The 21,748-nt window shown below is 40.1% G+C and overlaps 1 protein-coding gene across 1 annotated transcript in view; it reads left to right on the forward strand.

Moving 5' to 3' along the window:
* Positions 1 to 21,748, forward strand: part of bmp1a (bone morphogenetic protein 1a) — an 84,430-nt gene that overhangs the window by 47,341 nt on the left and 15,341 nt on the right. The window contains exons 6-13 of the mRNA XM_017696338.2: positions 1,965 to 2,070; positions 12,288 to 12,412; positions 15,453 to 15,568; positions 15,905 to 16,007; positions 16,608 to 16,724; positions 18,359 to 18,504; positions 19,737 to 19,932; positions 20,343 to 20,468. Of these exons, the coding sequence (XP_017551827.1) occupies positions 1,965 to 2,070; positions 12,288 to 12,412; positions 15,453 to 15,568; positions 15,905 to 16,007; positions 16,608 to 16,724; positions 18,359 to 18,504; positions 19,737 to 19,932; positions 20,343 to 20,468 (1,035 nt within the window). The remainder of the gene's footprint in view (positions 1 to 1,964; positions 2,071 to 12,287; positions 12,413 to 15,452; positions 15,569 to 15,904; positions 16,008 to 16,607; positions 16,725 to 18,358; positions 18,505 to 19,736; positions 19,933 to 20,342; positions 20,469 to 21,748) is intronic.

Genomic DNA, 21,748 nt, shown 5'->3' on the forward strand with positions numbered 1-21,748 from the left:
TTAAAACATCAGTCTTCTTTAAACTGGCTGAATTTTAGAATTTAGAACTATTTGCCAACTGTGGAATTAGACCTTCGCATTTAACCCATCCGTGTAGTAAACACCCACATGCATGCACACTAGGGGGCAGTGAGCACACTTGACCAGAGTGGTGGGCAGCCCAATCCACGGCACCCAGGGAGCAATTGGGGGTTAGGTGCCTTACTCAAGGGCATTTCGGTCATGGACTGTCAGCCAAGGGGATAGAACCAGCGACCTTCCGGTCACAGGGCTGGTTCCCTAACCTCCAGCCCATGACTGCAGCTGTGGTCTTCAGTGTTTTCACTTTTGGAAGTTTTGGACGTTTTGGAAGGTTTCTTGATTCAGCCGTAATACGTAGGGTGGAATGTAACACTTTAGAGCTATGTTCATTATAGTGATTATGTAAAATTGTCCTTGACTCTGTATTTGTTGGAGCAATTATTATAGGAAGTGTCAGAGTAATTTCACTTGAGTAACACTTTCGTCTCAGCTGTTGCAATTCTTATTAAAAACTACTCCAGCTTCAGGAATGAATTAGCTGACTGGCTGACTAATCCCAGCTTATTTATTTGAGCTATTTCTTTGCAAATGCCTGTTTTATCTAATGTAAGCTACTATTCAGGGTAAACTGATGGGTACATCTGTGTATAATTATCACAACAGTTATTTGTAAGAGTTTTTTTCTCATTTTAAAATATCAGCACAGACAGCTTTTTAGCGAACATAAGGCTGTCAGTTATGTTCTATGCAAGTACCCATGTTAGCTAGCTAATTTAGCTCATTTGAACTGGCTCTCAAGGTAAGCTAATGTGTACCATTTTGAGTATAATTATAATTCACATCTAACAAAATTTCACTTCATTTTTTTAATTTTATATAAAACTTACAAAGTGAAAAGTCTTCACTTCCAGTCTTGGGAAGAAATTACAGCCAGCTGGCTGGCTAACTAATCCTAGCTATTTAATTCTAGCAACAACTTTTGTTGTTACTTATCTCTAACAAAGTATTAATCTCGGCTGATTTAATTCTTAATAAAACCTACACACAAAATTTTACTGTTTCACAGCCTCAGGTAGAAACTGGCTGGCTGGCTACCTGTTTCTAGCTATAGTTCATCCTTGCTAAGTGTTTTGCTGTTTACTTGTTTCACATGTTCACCATTTTAGAATAATAATTTAGAATTTAGAACTATTTGCCAACTGTGGAATTAGACCACCACATTTAACCCATCCGTGCAATGAAACACCCACATACATGCACACTAGGGGGCAGTGAGCACACTTGCCTGGAGCAGTGGGCAGCCCTATCCATGGCGCCCAGGGAGCAGTTGGGGGTTAGATCTCAGATGTGAAATCAATGTTATTTATGAAGATTTGGTGACGGTAGTAAATAATTTATTCACATCGTCCTTCGCCAAGTTTTGACTGAGTTCTCTTTGAGTATTTCTGAATCTCTTTCAACGCACAGATATCATCAGACTCATCAGGGGTCCGAAGCACAACCCACATTACAAAAGGACCTTCTCAACCACTCACAAAGAACATATGCAACAGCTTTATGATTACTGAAAAGCTGTTGCGCTTCTTGTTATTGGGGCACTTGTGGGCTGGAGGTTAGGGAACCAGCCCTGTGACTGGAAGGTCGCCAGTTTGATCCCCTTGGCTGTTGCATGTGTTCTATGTAAGTGGTTTAGCTAATATAAATTAGCTTTCAAGGTTAGCTGTGGGCTATCTTAGGTAGCCAGTAAGTTAGTTAACGCAGGACTGACTTAAGTAATTACTTAGTTTTCCACTGCACAATTTTCACTTGAGTGTTTTTCTTTATTAATACCTTTTACTTTTATTCAAGTGAATGATCACTTCAGTAGCATCAGGTGAAAGTTCAAGTAGTTTCCACTCCTGACCACAAGGCCTCATGCAGCGGTCTCTATGATTTCACCACAGGACAGGAATACAACTTCTTGAAGATGGAGCCTGGTGAAGTGGACTCTCTTGGGGAAGTCTACGACTTTGACAGTATCATGCACTATGCCAGAAACACATTTTCCAGGTAAGAGGCTTCATTATCTTCCAATAGCTTTTTCTCTGATGTACTTTGTGCTGTTGGAATCCGAACTAAAATAGGGCGTAAAGCAAACTCCTCAAATATGGAACTGTTGGCTCTAGAAGAATCAGGAATGAAATGGCCGGTTAATATTTTCTGTTCAGAACATGCATTACTGTCTTTTATTTTCTCCAGCATGTGCTTATGCAGGTTTAACTCTGAAGGTGATAAATTTTGCCTCTTGCCTGAGTTGAGCTGTTCATGCGCCGCCCACAAACGCATTCTTTCGTAGTAGTGGTCCCTTCCAACCACAGGACAAATTGTAGCACGCAGCTTAGTTTTTGTGAAAACACTTATACTCACCGGCAAGTTTATTAGAAACAGTCGGTGTACAGTTATATTCTCTAGCTCTTCATCTGCGGTCAGTTTCTGACCACAGAGCGGCTCTTAGGTGGATGTTTTTGAGTAGTGCTTCTAACTTAACTTAGGAATGACAGTGACATGTTTGAAACCCTAGCAACATCATCCAGAATCCAGCAACAGAATCCAGCAACAGAATCCAGCAACAGATGGGCTTCTTAATTGTACACCCGTATAGTTTAAGGTGTTTCTAATATACTTGACGTAGAGTGTAAATTCAAAGCGAGTTTCAGTTAAGTTAAAACTGAGAAGAGTAGCATTACTCAGGAGGGGGAAAAACCCACTAAAATATAGTGTGTGTGTGTGTGTGTGTGTGTGTGTGTGTGTGTGTGTATGTGTGTGTGTGTGTGTGTGTGCGCTGCGAGGTGCCCTGTAAATCCTGAATTAATTGTTTAAAAGCCAGAGGTGTTGGGTCAGATTTGCTGAAAGTTTTTCGGACAACGTCACATATCTTTACTTATTAAAGTCACAGACACAAAAGGAATGTTTGGCTCAATCTTTAGATCTCAGACGTGAAATCAATGAAGATATGGTGACGGTAGTAAATCATTTATTCACATCATCCTTCACCAAGTTTTGACTGAGTTCTCTTTGAATGTTTCTGAATCTCTTTCAGCACACTGAAATCATCAGACTCATCAGGGGTCCGAAGCACAACCCACATTACAAAATGGTCTTCGGCATGCTGCTAAACGTGGGAGTTCCCCAGATCTTACTTAGTGTAGCTTTAATATTTATGTATTTTGTAGGCATGTGAAGCGTCACACAGTTCGGATGTAGTTTAGATGTACTTTTGTTTGCTTTTTTGTTTGTTTAGCATGGTGGCCAATTCTTTGTTGTCACATCTGCCTTTTTTTGATTAGCTACAACAACTCAGTGCAGCCTGACAGTGTAGCATGGTACATGGGAAACTCAGCCTTACATAGTTTTTTAAAACTAGCGTTCCATTTGTGCTGAAGTTTTGCATTGGGTTGAATGGAATTCCGCACTCTTCATGCTACAACTGACTTTTAGTCACTAGTGCAGTTTTGCTTAGTTGTCTTGTGCAAACAAAAGTCGAGGTCATTTTTTGGGTGGAGCTAATGATTTAAACTTGGGTGACGGTTGTTTATTTACATGCTTTTGCTCTTTTCAGATACATTGATCTGATCTACCACCATCATGTCAGAATCCTGTTTTTTTTTTTTGTTGTTGTTGTTGCTCGTCTTAAAAGCACAATAATCTCATTGCACGAACTACTACACAGACTCTGCATCGTCTCACTCACTGTTGCAAGAAGTCTGGATCTTCTTGTCTGTTCCCTCAGGGTGACCTTTGCTGAGTCCCCTGGACTAACACAACTATCCTGCCATCTTTCTCTTCTTACATCTTCCTGCTGAGCTTTCACAATGAAGCTATTGTACTTCTCAAGGCGCTCACTGATATCAGGTTGAGAACAGGGGGCCGTGTATGCATTAAAGTCTGTGTATATGTGTCTCAGCACTCGTGTACATGGATTCAAGGCTGGCTTTAAATGGTGAAACTTTCTTGCAACTTGCTTGAAACCTACATGACACTAAATTGCATTTGAGTTGCATAATGTGAAGTGTCCTGCAACTCAGCTACAACGGTTGCAACTTTGTGAAACACGCCAATCAAAATGGCAGTAATGCATCAGGTGACCCCTGTGTAACCCACAACCATATGGGTTAATTGATGCACATTGGCCATTTCAGTGGGAAACCAACCAAAGCAAATGAAAGACACAATGTCATTCAATGTCAATTCAAACTCTAGTCTGGACATTACCAAGCAAAGATAATGTGAAAACTAAGGCCCAATCCCATTTCACCAGTTGCCCCTACCACTTAGCCTTTAGCCCTCTGTTTTATGTGTTCACGCATGCGTTCATGCGTTCACGTCTAGGGGTGTCCCAATTTTTGTTGAGATAGCAGGGTAGGGAGAAGTGATGGGGCTACATGGCAAACGACCAAAGAATCCCACAGATGTGATTTTCTTCATTAAAAAATGATGCTAATAATTATTTTATCTTAAATTAATATCATTTCAATGTATTATGGTCATTTTCTTCATAACAAGCATAAAAAATCTGTAACGGATAATGCTAATGTCTCAGTAGCTAGGTTACTAACTTTCCCGTTCCACCTTAAATAGTCCAGCAGTGTTGATGCCTGAAGCGCCAGACTGTAACTGATGCAGCATTTAAGGTGGAACAGGAAAATTTGAACAAAAACCTGGTGAATATCTGACTTCAGCTCCGTACCGTAATGAATCAGCGGTGGGTGATAATAAATAATTGTTTTATATCCCCTCTTTGTAAGCATATGATGCCCTAAATGTAGTGAGGTTGCTGAGCTTTCTGTTCCAAGGGGTTAGGGTGACCCTCGAAACCAAGGGGTAGGGTAAAAAGAAGAAAAGGGACTGGGCCTAAGAAGAGGCCATTCATGTGCAGATATAAATATGTTTGTCAGTGTTGGTGTTTGTGTATTTAGGTAATAATGAAATTAATTTGCTTGGTGAACTTTTAATTGAGATTTTGGAGGATCCCACATTGTTTGCCTCTGGTTTGATTTCTGTTTCTGGCTTGCTTCCATGGCAACAGGCCAGCAAGACTGATTGGGTTTTAATCAAGTCCTGTCGCCCTCATTGACACCACTGCTGCTACCAGGCCTGGCTTTTACACTATTCCTCTGCCACAACTTGAAGGACCCCCTTTATTATTATTATTTATTTTTTTTGAAAGTTCACAGTGCGAATAGCCTCGTCACTGAGTGTAGCCTTTGAAGCCGCCCTTTGAAGGTTTGTAGCCACTGCTCCAGGCGTTTAATGTGGGCTCCTGTGCGATGAGCCGGCTGTTTAAAGCTCAGAAGGAGCTGCTCACGTGAGACAAATGTCAAAGCTGCTCAGCTGGACCATTAATTTCCCTAATCAGCCAGGTTTTGATTCGCTCGGCTGTGATGTGAGGCAGGTGTGGAGGTGACAGCTTCAGAGCTTTTCCACCCTATTATGCCACAGCCGGCATGAAGAAGGATGGTGATCAAAAAGTGTGTTGTTTTCCATTTAATGGTGGATTCTTTTGAAATATAAAACGCGCTACATGGAGGCCTGCAGCTGCACGAAGTTCAGCGCTGTATAGTGCAGCTTTAGTGTACAGATATGTACAGATTTTCTTTCTTTCTTTTGGGTTTTTTTGTGTTGTTTCTTGTTCTTTCTTTTTCTCCCACTTTCCCCATAAACCAGTGTATTTCATTTTTCTCTAATGATTGCATTGTAACATAAAGAGGTGTCTTTCTTTCGTTCTTTCTTTGTTTCTTTCTGTATTTCTGTCTTTTTGTCTTTCTTTCTATTTCTGTCTTTCTTTCGTTCTTTCTTTGTTTCTTTCTGTATTTCTGTCTTTTTGTCTTTCTTTCTATTTCTGTCTTTCTTTTGTTCTTTCTTTGTTTCTTTCTGTATTTCTGTCTTTCTTTCTTTTGTTCTTTCTTTGTTTCTTTCTGTATTTCTGTCTTTCTTTCTATTTCTGTCTTTCTTTTGTTCTTTCTTTGTTTCTTTCTGTATTTCTGTCTTTCTTTCTATTTCTGTCTTTCTTTTGTTCTTTCTTTGTTTCTTTCTGTATTTCTGTCTTTCTTTCCATTTCTGTCTTTCTTTTGTTCTTTCTTTGTTTCTTTCTGTATTTCTGTCTTTTTGTCTTTCTTTCTATTTCTGTCTTTCTTTTGTTCTTTCTTCATTCAGATTTTGAGGTACATATTGGAGCTTATTGTACTGTTGTTCTGTTATATTGTTATTACAGTACTCTACTCTTTCTTTCTTTCTTTCTTTCTTTCTTTCTTTCTTTCTTGCTGTTTCTTATTTTCATTCTTTTCATCTTGCTTTTTTGCATTTTCTTTCACTTTCCTCATGAAGAAAGCCAATTTTTTAAGGTATTTATTGCGTTTATTGGGGCCCTTATTCTTTGCTTTCCCTTTCTCTTTTCTACTGATTTTTAATGAGTAATAAAAGCACTGCTGCTCACTAATGACCACTTTGTGTTGCTGAATTAGCCTGAGTGTTAAGCGCCCGACACGTGTGCCTCACTAGTCATAATAGGCTGCAGGGTTCCAGAGGTGTTTGAGTGCATTGCATAATCTTCCATTACCACGGTCCTCCGGTTTATGAGAACACTCGATTTCACCAGGGAGAAACTCGGACTTGTTGAAAATGACACAATCTGGCACGGGGGTTACATACTGTTGTGACATTTGTTCTGAGAGAATGAGGCAATGCCTCCTGCAACATGCAGCAGATTTCACTGTGGCTGCACTGTTAGCGATGATGATCATGAGCTTTCAGAGAAGTACACCCCAAGCCCCATTGGACTCCTGAATAATCCAGTAGATATTAGGCTGGGACCCTTTTTAAATCCATGAAAATACTTTTCATAGATTGGGAATTTCCTGAGGTGTAGCATGATGTATGAAGATAGCATTCGGTCCTCTTTCATTATGCTTTCAGCATGGCTTGGGCTCGGGAAACCTAGTAGAGTTGTGAGATATTCACATGCATGTTTTATATGCCACGTCATATGAATACACCCGTAAATGTGAAAGAAGCTTTGCAGTTAAGCTCGGGTTACGTGGCTTTGACATGAACGCTGAACTCGTAGTAGTGACTGCTCCAAATCTTTGGCTAAAGGAGGATGAATGTTTTATCGGTATGGCTGGGTCACTATGTCCCAATGGACTGATTGACCCCATTTTTCATCCACACAGGCAGAGGCACTCATTCATGTCTCTGTCTCATCTGTGAAACTCCTCAAACGGTTAGCACTGTCATTTGCAAGATGTGTTTTGGGGTCAAAGAGACTCTTAAAGGTGTGGGTCAAGGAGGGCTGCTCAGTCCTATATCATGCAAAGCTGAGGTTCTTTCATTCTTGATGGCTTTGGGCCCTGCAGTAGAGGTATTATGTATGATAATGCTAGCAATAAAAGCACATGCTAACAGCTTGCATGAGAAATACTCTTGGATGTGCACTGGGATAATGTCAGATAATGACACATAGGTGGAAGAGAGTGATCGTTCTGACCCTGAGATGCCTTGAATCTCAAATAAGGCTGGGCAATATTACAATATACACTCACTGAGCAGTTTATTATGACCACCTCCTTGTTTCTACGCTCATTGTGCATTTTATCAGCTCCTCTTACTGTATAGCTGCACTCTGTAGTTCTACAGTTACAGACTGTAGTCCATCTGTTTCTCTTCATATTCTTCAGTGGTCAGGACCCCCATGCAACCTCACAGAGCAGGTACTATTTGGGTGGTGCATCATTCCTCAGCACTGCAGTGACACTGATATGGTGATGGTGTGTTAGTGTGTGTTGTGCTGGTATGAGTGGATCAGACACAGCAGTGCTGCTGGAGTTTTAAACACTGTGTCCACTCACTGTCCGCTCCATTACACACTCCCCAACTGTTGGCCCAGCTTGTAGATGTAAAGTCAGAGACGACAGCTCATCTGCTGCTGCACATTTATTGTTGGTCATCCTCTAGTCCATCATTGGTCATAGGACGCTGCCCACAAGACCCTGATGGCTGGATATTTTTGGTTGGTGGACTATTCTCAGTCCAGCAGTGACACTGAGGTGTTTAAAAACTGCTCAGACCAGCACAACACACACTAACACACCAACACGTCAGTGTCTCTGAGGATGATTCACCACTCTAATAATACCTGCTCTGTGGGGGTTCTGACCATTCATGAACAGGGTAAAGGGGGCTAACAGAGTATGCAGAGAAACAGATGGACTGCAGTCTGTAACTGTAGAACTACACAGTGCACCTGTATGGTCAGTGGAGCTGATAAAATGGACAATAATGGATAATAAAATATTGCATAAAAATCATGTTTTGATAGTATTTTTAAAAATGTAGCACCATTTTGTTCCCTGTTTTTCTGATCAGATGTCTGACAAAATAAATATTGTCACATATTGTTTAGTGTGGTAATTTCATTAAGTATGCGATATGTATTTGCTGTATCACTTACCCCTCATCTCAAAGCAAAAACTAGTATTTAATTCTCCCTGTTTGGAAAAAGTTCTTAGCTGAGCGGGAGGGAATTCAGGGAGAATTTTCAGTTTTGTTGATTGGATAGAAGACTAATTCCCATTCCATGTGTCTATCCTGACTTTTCCTAACTGATTTTGACAGCCTAAAGCCAACTCTTGTTCAAATAAGGAGAATGGCTTTGAGCCTTTCAGTAAGGGTACCTTAATGCTGGTGATACAAGCACATGCTAACAGCTTGCATGAGAAATACCTTTAGATCTGCACTGAACCAGCTAATGGCACATAGGTGGAAGAGATTGATTGTGCTGGCCTTAAGATGCCTTGACTTCTGAAGAAGAAACGGGTATTTTATTCTCCCTGTTTGGGCAAAAGCTTAGCCGAACGGAAGTGAATTCTGGAAGAGCTTTCAGGGGTTTTTTGGTGATGGGATAGAAGAATGTTATTCCCATTCCATGCGTCTAACCTGACTTTCCGTGACCAATTCTGACAGTTCCCCTAAAGTGAGGGTAACATGAGCTGAGACACACGCAAACAAGGCCTGCAATGGGGTGGGTTGGTGGGGGGGAGGGTGCTAAGACTGGGATCATTCTTACATTGCCTCTATATGGGAACCAGCTGTTTCTTCTTCTTTTGTTCTTATTTTTTTAGCTCTTTCTCGCTCCCTCTCCCATTCTTTCTCAGTGCCTGGGCAGCTGCCCAAATATATTTCAAATAAATTGGATTGCTATAAATTAGGAAGATTCTCCAAAGAGGGAGAACATTTGAAATGCCTCACTTGAAGAAACTGTAATTAAGCTGTATATGTGAAGCAAATTTCATGCAAGTAGACACATGACTTATTGACTGTAAGGCTCTGGGTCTGCCAGTAGATGTTGGGTAACAGTAAATTAATGTTTGAATTTGTTCCTACTAAGTTTGCAACCAATCCAAAATCCCAAAAACTAGCCACTGAATGGCCTCTGGAAAACACAGATTAGTTAGAACCTAAGCAGGTGAAGGTGTAGCTTCATAGATAGGATGGTGACCAGTGTACAGCCTGTTTCTGTTGATGCCGTTTGATTTCGCTCAGAAAGCAGTGCTGCTGCACTGTCTCTCTTATTGTCCTCAGGCTGTCTTCTGGGAGTTTTGCGGGAAACCTGAGCTAAATATAGTAACTGGATGATGAAACGAGCAAAGGCTCATCTCAGAGCAGAACCTTGGTCTTTATGAAAACCTTTCTTGCCATAAATTTATAATCAATACATCAGGCTGTTCCTGCTTGTACCTTCTGACTTTGAAATTCTTGAAGCCTTTGTGGAAATTCTTGCCTTTTTTTATTAAAAAAACTGAGATCCCGCAACAAGAGATTTAAACCTCAATGTTCAAACACAACTGACTTTGTTAGCTTTTTTCCAAGTCAATACAAGGTGTCTGATCTCTTTCCACCTTCCTCCCTGAGTTCTTATTGGCTCCCACACTTCTAGGAGTTTTAACAGGGCTCTCTGATTTTTCCCATCATGCACTCTTGTGTTTGGAGAGTGCTCATACTGTAAATCTCCGTGGGAAGCTGGGTCGTTTACCCGTGCCTGTGTTGGGAGGATTTCATGCCATGCCCTCAGGTTTTCAACCTTTCCTTTAGGCAGAGGGGTTAGTGCTCCTGGGTGTTTGTCTGGGGCATGTTTTCTGATCCCCTCAGCTGGCTCTTGCCCCCGGTCCTTCCAGTTCTCCTCGGGGATACTTTTATTCCTGGGACTGGTACGTATGGAGCTGGGCCAAAGCAAATAAAGAGCTACTAGCTTGTCCTTTGTGTGAGCTGACACCAGCTAGAGCACTAGTGTTCAGCCGCACAGCTAGCAGCAGGTTTTGAGTGGGACTGGAGACAGACCAACAGGCTGGACAAGCTAAAAATGGTCATCTAGGTTCACTTGCTAGTTTAGCAAGTCCTGAGTGGCATAACTTTATTATACGTTTTTACAGCTACATAGTTAGCCTCAGTTGAACCGTTACGATCCTGTTACTCTGCTCTTGGTTTGACTGCGGCCTCTGGTTTGCAGAGTATGCTTCATGCAAATGTTACCCCTGATTACAGCAATGTCTGTCTCTATTTTACAGGCCAACTTAAACTTTGAAGCTTTTGCTTTAGCTCAAATGGTTAGCTCAGCCTGCCTGTTTGAGCATGCCTGCTGTTGATAGGATGGTTCCCATGGGAACGAACAAATGAGCAGGCCTTTGCCAACGACCATACAGAGAAAAGCAGGACAATAAACTAGCAGAAAGTGTCAAAGTGAGAATTGGAGGGTGAGAAAGGGACAGGTTTTGATACTGAATCATCCCGTTGTACTGTACAAATGTTTTTCCTTTTCAGTGCCGGGCCCTCATGCGCTCATCTTTTTTGTGGCTTTGACACAAGACACCGAGGGGAAAAGATTGGTTAGTGGTTTGTTCATCAGTGGTGGGGGGAAACGTGTGCTTTCCGACCTTCACTCCACAGTTCTTTATTCTCATGATATCATCATGATTAAGAATTTGGGAAGTTGGTCATAGCCCAAGAGAATGACATGGTCAATGATGTCACCTGGGAATGGAAAGTTGTCTAAAATTAATCTCTATGGATCCTGGTGTGTCTTTTCTCTTAAAATGATTCCAGGATAGTGATTCTGTCTTAAGGGACATTCCTTGAGCCTTATGGCTGACCAGAAGTAGGATGGGAGTGACACTCAAATCATACTTACAGTAATATGAAAGGAGTCTCGGGACTTCTGATGCATCCAAGTTCCTTTTCCTTTTCCTCTGTTTTTTTTTTTTTTTTACCACATTTAAAAGCATCCTCCTACAATTCGCATTTTTCTAAACTTGGTCATCATCTTAAGGGCGCGGTTTGAGAGAGTGCAGGTGTTCCACCTCATAATATTCTAAACTCTGTGATGCATTTATGCTGCAGTCATTCTGCGCTGAACTTTGTTGCGAGCAAGTTTTTTAATTAATGCTAATTTGAATCCAATCATAAAGGAACCAAGAAAAGATACAGTATCTCAGTCACACAGGTGCTCTGAATGATGTCCCCAGTACTTTCCTATTTGTGCCACCCTTCGTTCTCTTCAGTTCAGCAGACACAAGCGCAGGAAATCCACAGCCTGTGAAACTGTGTCTGCAGACAACAGGGTTTGGCTTCAGTCCCAGTCGGCGAAGTGTCAGTCTTAAACAAGTGAATGTGCCATCCTTGGAACCCTGTGCCTGTGCTTTCAGCTAGAACTACAGGAGCTTTGTTACCAATTGGTATCATAACTGTATAATATATGGTGTGTTCGGAGGGTCTTTATGACTTTGTAAATTTAAAACTACCAGTTGTTTGTCAAAAATAATTTTGGTTGCTTACTGACAAAGTTTTAGGGATGTTTTGACAGAAAGTGTCAAGTGTTTATAGACTTAAATTGGTGAATTTTTTGCTGGCTTGATTTACTGTGTTGACGCACTGGCTTCAAGTGCATCACACCTTATGAACTTGAGTTCACCTCTTGTATTTCAGGCTTTGCCAGCCAGGTTTTTTGTTCACAGGTTTATGGGGACCAAGCAAATACTCCATTTGTAGTACTGTGTGTTCATGTTTTGATTCAAGTGCAGTCTTTTTCTTTTTGAACCACCATCTAGTATCTGACAAGTTGCAAAAGACATAAGGACTGTAAGTCGACATTATGAGGGAGAACGATGCAAGGATTTGGAGCATATAACAAAGAGACTTATGTTTATGAGTCTGTTTATTTTTCCTCGTTTGATTTGCAGAGGGATATTCCTGGACACGATTCTACCACGGTACGACATAAATGGAGTCCGTCCACCCATCGGCCAGAGGACGAGGCTGAGCAAAGGAGACATCGCACAGGCACGCAAACTTTACAAGTGTCCAAGTAAGAACAATAGTAATATAAACTTGCGTTCAGATGCAAAGGCATGTAAGCTTTTCTTAGTTTCGAAACAAAATCTAACCTGGTGTTGTAAAGTACAGACTGTGAGAGATGAAAGTTATGAGAAATGAAAGATAAATCTACAAGTGCTCTTTGAAAGTGTTCTCTAGCATGATCCTGCAAACTTTATAACATCATCAAGCTAGCTTGTCAATTACTTGCTAAAAGCCGAAATGCCACTGCCGTGCAAGATTTACAAGTGTGGTTTGCCGTCCGGCAGTATCTGGGTACTCCTTTAGCTGATTTCCCAATTTTGCCTTTAGCGCACATGCAGTGGACAGCACTACAGTTTCTGACGAAGAAGAAAAGCCCTCACCGAGGTTTCCCAGATGCAGTTTACGTTGTCTGGAAATAGCCGAGCATCTGCGATTGATGTGGTGCCGTATCTTGGCAACGGTCGCCTTGGCTCCCAGGCATGTGGAAGGCCGAGTAAACATTGGCCAAGCACAGGAAGTTTGTCATCTCTCTTTTTCCCAGATAAAAAAAGAGATGAGAGAACAGCCGGTCTCCGGGGTATAGTAATGCAATCGAGAGCAAGGAGGTCAACACATTTACAGTGTAAACTTTACGGAGATGTCCTAACATACAGCACCGCAGAGTCAAGCAACCCATTACTCAGAAAGATAGACAAGTATGGGAGACTTGAGGTTTGTATATCAGCCGGTAGGCTAAATAAAAACTACAGGCTTTGTTCAGAGAACAGGACTACGAAGTCAGTTCAAATATTATTGAATGGCAGCAAATTTCCTAGAGGTCCATCCTGGGAAGAGCTCATGATCTCAAACCACGATTCCAACAAATAATTGCAGTGCCGGCAGTTGCTTGTGCTAAAAATGGTCACCAGTATTTAAAGTCCATTGAAAGAGCCTACATCACGTGACTTTGTTTCCGAGGAGTCAGTGCTAGCAGATGATGTGGCGCAAGAGGGGGTGATATTGAAAACCGAGCTATGGAAAAATGGAAAAAAGGGGGGGAGAAAAACTTCCCCTTGTAGCGTGGCGTATCCAAATTTTGCACAGCATTCCTCACAGCATCAGTCACTCCCTGTGGCTTGCCAGGCCACTTGTTAATGGTTTTAAACATCACAGGCCTCTCCGATAGGCCTTGCGGGCCTGGGCCCTCAGCAGCTTCGCTTTTATACAGCTGCAAAAACACGCCTGTAGGAAGGTAATGAGTGTAAACAGAGCAACGTGGCCCATTTATGAGCTCTCTAGTGGGACAGAAAGAGATAAAAGTGAGCCGCTAGGTGATTTTATTATAAATGCCTCAGTCTCACATAGATTACCTCTCAAGTTATGACATTTCTGCTGCTTCTTTTATGAGCACCTTTTAGTCAAGACTGAAATAATAATTGGTCCTGGAGGCCGAAAGGTGCTCTTTGAAGCCTCTGAGCTTTACAGGTAGGAACTCCATGGACCTACTATAAACTTTCACAATTCCTCAAACTGGTCAGAAGGAACACTGTGTACATTCTTATGGAGCCATAGGCATCGTGGCTAATTTATGAAGAACTATCATAATGAAGCTATATTGCTTTGGCTGTGTCGATGTATTCTCCAGATGGCCAGCAGTGTTTTTCTTTTTTTTTTATTCTCTAGCGCACTGTGTGCAGTTCAGTGCCCTTCCTTAGGGATGCTTTATTTATAGTTTTCTTGGTTCTATATTTAAAGACTATGCAATACAATTACTCCTTTTGTTTCTTGCTTTTAGTTGTTTGTTAGGCGTGTGTCTCAGTTATATGCTATCACCAAAGTTTCTAGTGATTCCTCATGTTCAGGTGAATTTTTTTTTTTTTTAAGAAATCACTTTGCCAAAAATGAAATTTACACAACTTTCCATTTACCCAAGATGTAGTGGATCAGCCAGATCTTAATCATAAATACACTTCCAACATTTCTCTCAACTTGCTCAAACTGTCACCAGGTCTTCAGTAAGGCAGGCTTGTCAGTGTTGTTAAAAGCACAGCATGACTTACCACGACCTTCAAAATGAACAAATCCTTACCGCATGGTTTGGAATTGAGCACTCCACCCGTTGTCTATAGTAGCTGCCCCAGCACTCAGCTATAGGTTATGTTTTTATCCATGTTTTGCTCTAATTCACATCAGCACAGCCTTGATGAAGACCTGGATGGAGTTTGAGGGGGTTGAAGGTTTTGGGATGTATTTACAGAAAAGATTTGGGTGACTTGACTTCTGATCTTTGTAGCATTGGAGCTCCAGTGCTAAGCTAAAGAAGTAAAATTGTCTATGTCTTGGGTAGGTGGAACACTGTGCTTTTCCCTTTCCCCAAATGAAGTCAGTTAGCCAAGACATGTTTGTTGTCTGAAGTTTGCTTCTTCAAGGCTAATGTAGCTAACAAATGATGTAAGCCAGATACAGTGCTCGTCATGACCACAAGAAACCAATTCTATCTGAGACTGTTTAACTTGATAACTTATGCAGTCTGTACAATGCTATCTGAAGTGAAACTCAAGAAGCAAACTTCTGACGCCAAACAAAACTTGACTCATGCACTGCATTTGTCATAATATTGTCATGGAATATTGTGTAATTTTTTAATTTTTTGACTATTCCTTTCAGACACTGCAGCCTGAGTCTTTAATTTCTAACTGGATCAGAGCAACACTGGATGTTTTGCAGTGGCAGTGTTCAAAAATGTGACATGGTCACGTACTGCGTAGTGTACCGCTTACTATTAAGAACAGATGTGCTTCCACACATTCAGTACTCAACTTGTTTTGTGAAAAAGAATATCTCCATCATTGTTAAGTTGGTCTGTTTTGGTTTCCTTTTTGTTTTCTTTTTTCTTTCGTGTGACGTGGAGCTAGATCACAGTGTATAGCCTATGCTGCACTCCCTTTTAACGATGAACAGAAACTGCAGTCTAGTCTTGTCCTCATCAGTGTTAATTGTAAATCACCTTTAATCTGAACTTTTTTTTTTTTCTCCCCCTTCCTCTTCTCTGTTTCTTTTTCTAATAGGATGTGGAGACAGTTTGCAGGAAAGCAGTGGCAACTTCTCCTCCCCCGGCTTCCCTAATGGCTACTCAGCGTATATGCACTGTATCTGGAGAATCTCAGTAACGCCAGGCGAAAAGGTGAAAATACCAGATGGACTGACTTATCTGTCTAATTAGGTGCTCCACGAAGAGTTCAGTTTTAATGAGCTTCTGCTGGTGACATCCTGCCAATAATGATATCAGAGTCTTGGACCATTTTTCTTGGTTAACAAGATAGATAAAGAACTCCTGAAGTAATTAGAGCATGCAGAAAATCAGACAGCCTTTCACAAGCCCCTTTAAATGCCTTAAATTATTGATGACTTTTGTTGCCTGTCCGCAGTTATTAGATCCACAAATTCCCATATTTCTCCAACTATAGCTGTTAAGTGATTGAATACATGTTGCCTGAATTTGTGTTTGATTTCAATTTAGATCATTCTGAACTTTACCTCTATGGACCTCTATCGGAGCCATCTCTGCTGGTACGACCATGTGGAGATCAGGGATGGATATTGGAGGAAAGCTCCACTGAAAGGTCTGGCTCAGATCAATCTCATCATATCCTTATCAGATATCCTCTGGATGACAAATGTTCGCTCTGTATCAGTGGTCTAATGGGCACTGCCCTTAACCTCGTCCTCATCTGCCAGGCAAAAGGCTTTTTATCATCAATTATTGTCTTTAAAAGCCTCTAATCTAGTAGATTTATCTGACATCTCATTTTGAATGTTTGTGGTGGTCAACCATGGATACTTGCCGGGCATTTTAAAGAAGCAGTATTTAAAGTATTTACACCAATTTCATGAGCTTACGTCAATAATGTTAACATTTTGCACAATCAACTATCCATTAATGCAACCATGACTAACTGGACTATCTTAGTGTCTGTTTTCTAGCTAATGCTATAGCTGAGCTCATTTGTTTGAAGTCCTTGTAGCACATCAAGTTTTGTTCTTCCTTAATTGGCTTTTATTTAAATAATTACCTGAAAAGATTTAATAAAAAATGAATAAATGCTTCCTTAGGTGAGCATATTTCACAAAGAATGAGGCCCGAGGGCCACAAATGTTCACGCTAGATTATTCCAAAGTGATTAATGTGAGCATGAAATATCTGCTGCCATCTGCTTTTTCAGGTCGATTCTGTGGAGATAAGCTTCCTGAGCCAATCATATCAACAGACAGCCGTTTGTGGATTGAGTTCCGCAGTAGCAGCAACTGGGTGGGCAAAGGCTTCTCTGCTGTCTATGAAGGTACAGTACCCAAAAGCTCTTGACCTTACATGAAATATACACCGTTTCACAACTGAAAGAGGGATAGACAGTCATACGCAGAAGTTTTAATGCCCCGGGCCAGTGCTTTGTTCATCTTCTAAGTTAACATGTCTCCTACAGATAACGCACGTTTCATGCTGAGTCTAATTTATTTGGGGAAAAAATAAGCATAAAATGTAAAATGTGCCTTAGCTTTTTTTTTCTCTGTTAAATTCACCAGTAATACTTTTAGAACACAGTATATAATTTATATATATATATATATATATATATATATATATATATATATATATATATATATACTATATTTATATTTTATTATTTTATAACATTTTATTTTTTATATTTATTTTTAACATATTTTTTATTAATTTAACATAATGAAAACAATAAAAGAATATATTAAATGTGACAATCTGTTTGCGTACCACAGTTATGTTTCATTTTTTACCCACAGTTATGTTTTATTTATACCCGTATATATATCAAATTTGGCAATGAAATAGCTGTGCATAGGAGTGTTCTCTTTTGAGTAAAATCAACACAGCATCATTTCACCAATCAAATTTGCATGCATACGACTGTATCTAATGAGACATTTAAATTTAGAAAATTAGCCTTAGTAACTCAAGCTGTACCCAGCGTACAACTGTTTTCTTTCAAACTTCTGAGATCTCAGTCCCATTTAGACAAGTGTCATTTTTCTGATTGGCTGTTTACTAGCAGTCACAGTGTAGGACAGACTAATTTAGCGTTATTGAAAGTTCACATTAAAGATGTCATTAGTCATGTATTCTTTTGCCCCACTGATCTAGATCTGGCCCTGCTTGAAAAGAGCAGTTCTTAATGAACATATGTGGCAGTAAAGACACAGTTGTATGCAAATCTTTCAGCACCCCTGGGCTAATTACACCTCTTGTTGGTTTTCTAAGTGAAAATACTTTAACACATCCTCAACGGCTGGCATGTCAAACTGGGGGCCTTCTGGGCCAAAGTGCTTTGGATATTAGCATTTACCCTCATCTAAAGCTTCATGAAGGCTGCAATGTTTTGGCCCACGAGGACTAGAGTGTGACACATGCTCTACAAAGAACCCGCATAAACACGACATGATTCTGCAAATTTTAGTGCACGATTTCTATTTATTTGAGTTGAACAGTGGAAAAAATAAAACGTCAAATATAAAATGTGCCATAACTTTGCAGAGGCAACTTTTTTATATTGAAATATGAAATTTAGCAAGTAAATAGTAATTGTGTATTAATATGTGCAGAAGTGTATTCTCTATAGAGGACATGTTTACTTATTGTCACTTAGAAAATAAAAAAACATACAATATGACCAAAGCACCAGGACCAGTTTTGATATGTGCGTATAGTGTCATTAGGGTCATCTTTTGAGTGTACACTGATATTTACTCATGAACGTGTACATCATCAGGTCCAGTTTATTTAACATTCATTAATGTTAAAATGACTCTTAATAATCACTCTTAATAAGTTTAATAGTGTTTAATATTGTATCTGAAGACGGCAGAAGAGTTCAGTGATGATGATGATGATGATGATGATGATGATGTTGGGTAATCAGATATGATCTGTGTTACCTGTCAGCTATCTGCGGTGGTGAAGTGAAGAAGGATAATGGGCAGATCCAGTCTCCAAACTACCCAGATGACTACAGACCCAATAAAGTCTGTGTATGGAAGATTACTGTTGCTCAGGGATACCATGTAGGCCTGATGTTCCAGTCCTTTGAGGTAAATACTGTTATAAATGCTTTATCAATGTTATTGATGCTTTATAACTCATTTATTAATGCTTTATAACACAACTAATTCCTAATATATCAATTAGTTCCTGATTTAAAAAAAATAAATAATATTTCAAATATCAATTCATATATACAATTATGCGTTAATGAGTGAAATTAATAGTAGCATGTTGCTGTTATATTACTGAACAAAATCTGACATGACGGCTTATAACAGCTTATGACACCTGCCATGATATGTTTACTATTATGTAGTGGGGCTTAAGTAAATTTGTCAGTATTGATAGACAGCAAATAATTAGTTAGCTGCAATTTATGTCTTCAGGTTGTTTGAAGGAAGAATTAAAAATACATAATGAGAGAAATGGAAAGTTGATTTTGATCTGTTTAAGTTTTACAATACTGTGTACGTTTCCTTTGGTGTTATTTGGTGTAAAATAAACAACAGAAGAGATCAAACCTAATAAGGTTAGTTTCTTTAACAAAGATATTCAGGACGCAGGGGTTTATTTAATTCATCAAGGCACAATTAAATACTGTATATCAGTTGATATTTGGTCAGTACTGGTATATAAGTGTAGTTGGCATATCACCCGGCACTGTACATATTTTCTGTTTAGACTGTAATGTTGTATTTTTATTATTTAGATTTACTCTTTGTTTCACATTCACTGTGACACTAGCGAATATCAATACACACTGGATACAAAATTAGACTCAGCTAATTAACTAGAGCCTGAGATATCAGGTTGCTGGATTGGAAACTGCACAGCCTAGACATAAATAAAGTTAAGCTTAGCTTTGCCTATTCTTCCTTCTCTACTCCTTTCTTCATTCCTCTGATTCCAGCACTCTGTTCCAGCACACTGTCTCTGGGTTCGGTTTAGTTCGAGTCCTGCTTCCAACCAGCTGGTGCAAATAAAGACAGGGCCTTGCATGATCCTCACTTAGGAGCACAGGCTGCTGAGATTCTGTCGCTTTTAGCACTGCATTTACAGTTTACAGAAAAAAGGGAACAGTATTCATTTAGCAAGGAAATATCTTGAATCCATCCATGCATCCATCCATTTTCTAAGCCGCTTCTCCGTCAGGCTCACGGCGGGGGGGTGCTGGAGCCTATACCAGCAGTCTTCGGGCGGAAGGCAGGATACACTTTAAATAAGTTGATTATATTGCCTTTTATAACATGGACCTTTCTGTTTTACCCCCTTTCTGTAGATTGAGAGGCACGACAGCTGTGCTTATGACTATCTGGAAGTTCGGGACGGGAATTCAGAGTCTAGCCCCTTGCTGGGCCGCTTCTGTGGCTACGACAAGCCTGACGACATCAAGACTAGCTCAAACCAGCTGTGGATGAAGTTCGTGTCCGATGGCTCTGTCAACAAGGCTGGCTTTGCTGCTAACTTCTTCAAAGGTGAGCATTCAGACCACATCAGAATGGCAGACATAACAGCGCATGTGTTATGACTGGGGTGGTCATGTTTTTGACATGTTCGTTTACTCTTTAAGTTTTAGGAGTGCTGCATGAAATGGACACATTCACTGTGATAATAGCGAAAGTCACATGACTTTTCCTTGTTGTTTTGATCAGTATTCTGTGATTTGTTTGTCTCCTTTTGCTTCTTAATGCATGTTCTTACAGGCTTGACATCCAGTATGACTGTTGCGGTTGTCTTTCCACATGAAAAGGGGCTGATTCATCATAAAAAGAATGAAAATTGCATGACTTTTCTTTGTGAACACAACATATTTCTTGGCATGCCCCCTAAATCGGCTAGTTTGATGAATCTGCTGCAATTTTCTTCTCAATGTATGCTGTTGCAGAGATGGACGAGTGTTCCAGGCCTGACAATGGTCGCTGTGAGCAACGCTGTGTCAACACACTAGGCAGTTACAAGTGTGCCTGTGACCCAGGCTATGAGCTGGCCGCAGACAAACGAAGCTGTGAGGGTGAGTACACCACGATTAGCCTCAATATGGCGGACTAGTCCCATATATCCACAGTCAAAAGGTAGATGTCAAAGAGAAGTCCTTGTTTTTGTTTCTGTAACCCAGAGAGATGACAGAGATGGAATGTTGAGTGGTCTGTTGTTTGATTTCTTTCATCTGTAGGGATTTTAAAGCTGTAGTTCTCCAAGTGTCATGAAATTCCAGGACCTCTAAAGCCTTAATCTTTCTTTGAAAGTGACCTAGTGAAATCCATGACCTCAGAAAAATTTGATTCTATTATTTTTTTCAAAGAAACGATTCAGTGCATTATTAAAATTCAATTTTTATTTGATTTTTTTGATAAAACTCAGAATTCTTTACAAAAATACACCAAATACACAGGCTGAATAAAGCATTTACACTTTAGTGGAAAATAGACATTAAAAAAATGTACTGCTTTTTGTTTCTAGGTTTGAAAATAGAGTTTGCCCAAAAAATCAGTGCATTCTTAATGGACTATTATTATGCTTGATTGTTATTAATTTTAGCTCCAACTATAAACTTAAAGAAACTTGTAACAGTGTAACAATCCAGTTAATACTTGCTGTAAATTCATTTTGTTCAGGCTTCCATCTAATCCCCAGAAAGCACATGATGCAAATTCTCCTTTTCCACTTTCTTCCCTCCAATTGTGACCACACACTGCCCCTAGTGGCCAGCCAGGTCACTGCTGCTGCATCCTCTGCTTTTGTTATGCCTGGCTTTACCAAACTAACAGCCCACCATAAAGCTTTGACCTTTTAAATGTGGTGGAAGCTCATTGCTAATTTGTTATGATGATCTGTTTCAGTGAGGTCAGATTTGTCAGAGTTACTTAACCATTGTCCACAGTAGCAGTGGCACCCACAGTGCTATTGTCATAGCCCTATGAGTAAGCGCTATGAAAAACGCATGCCTAAATCATCACAGAGTTGCCTGAAACCATGTTGTTAAACTTTTTGTTAACACTTTACTGTAGGTAGAGTTCATAATGTTTCATAATACCTACATAAGCTGTTCATAGCAAGTGAAAGATCTACGTAAACATGATAAACGTTTATTTCAATTGGTGTCATTTGTCACCATTGTCAGTATTTTTTTCCTGATATCAGGCTGGGTCATGACATTTTCAGGGGTGACTGTGGCTCAGTGTATGACACAGTGAACAAAAGTGACCATTTTCTGCAGTAACGTGTTTTTATGCTGCTTTCACATGTTCGCGTTGAAAAAAGCCTTGTTCCACGTCTTGTCAGCAAACACTG

The sequence above is a fragment of the Pygocentrus nattereri genome, chromosome 29, assembly GCF_015220715.1.
Source record: "Pygocentrus nattereri isolate fPygNat1 chromosome 29, fPygNat1.pri, whole genome shotgun sequence".
Classification (NCBI taxonomy): domain Eukaryota; kingdom Metazoa; phylum Chordata; class Actinopteri; order Characiformes; family Serrasalmidae; genus Pygocentrus; species Pygocentrus nattereri.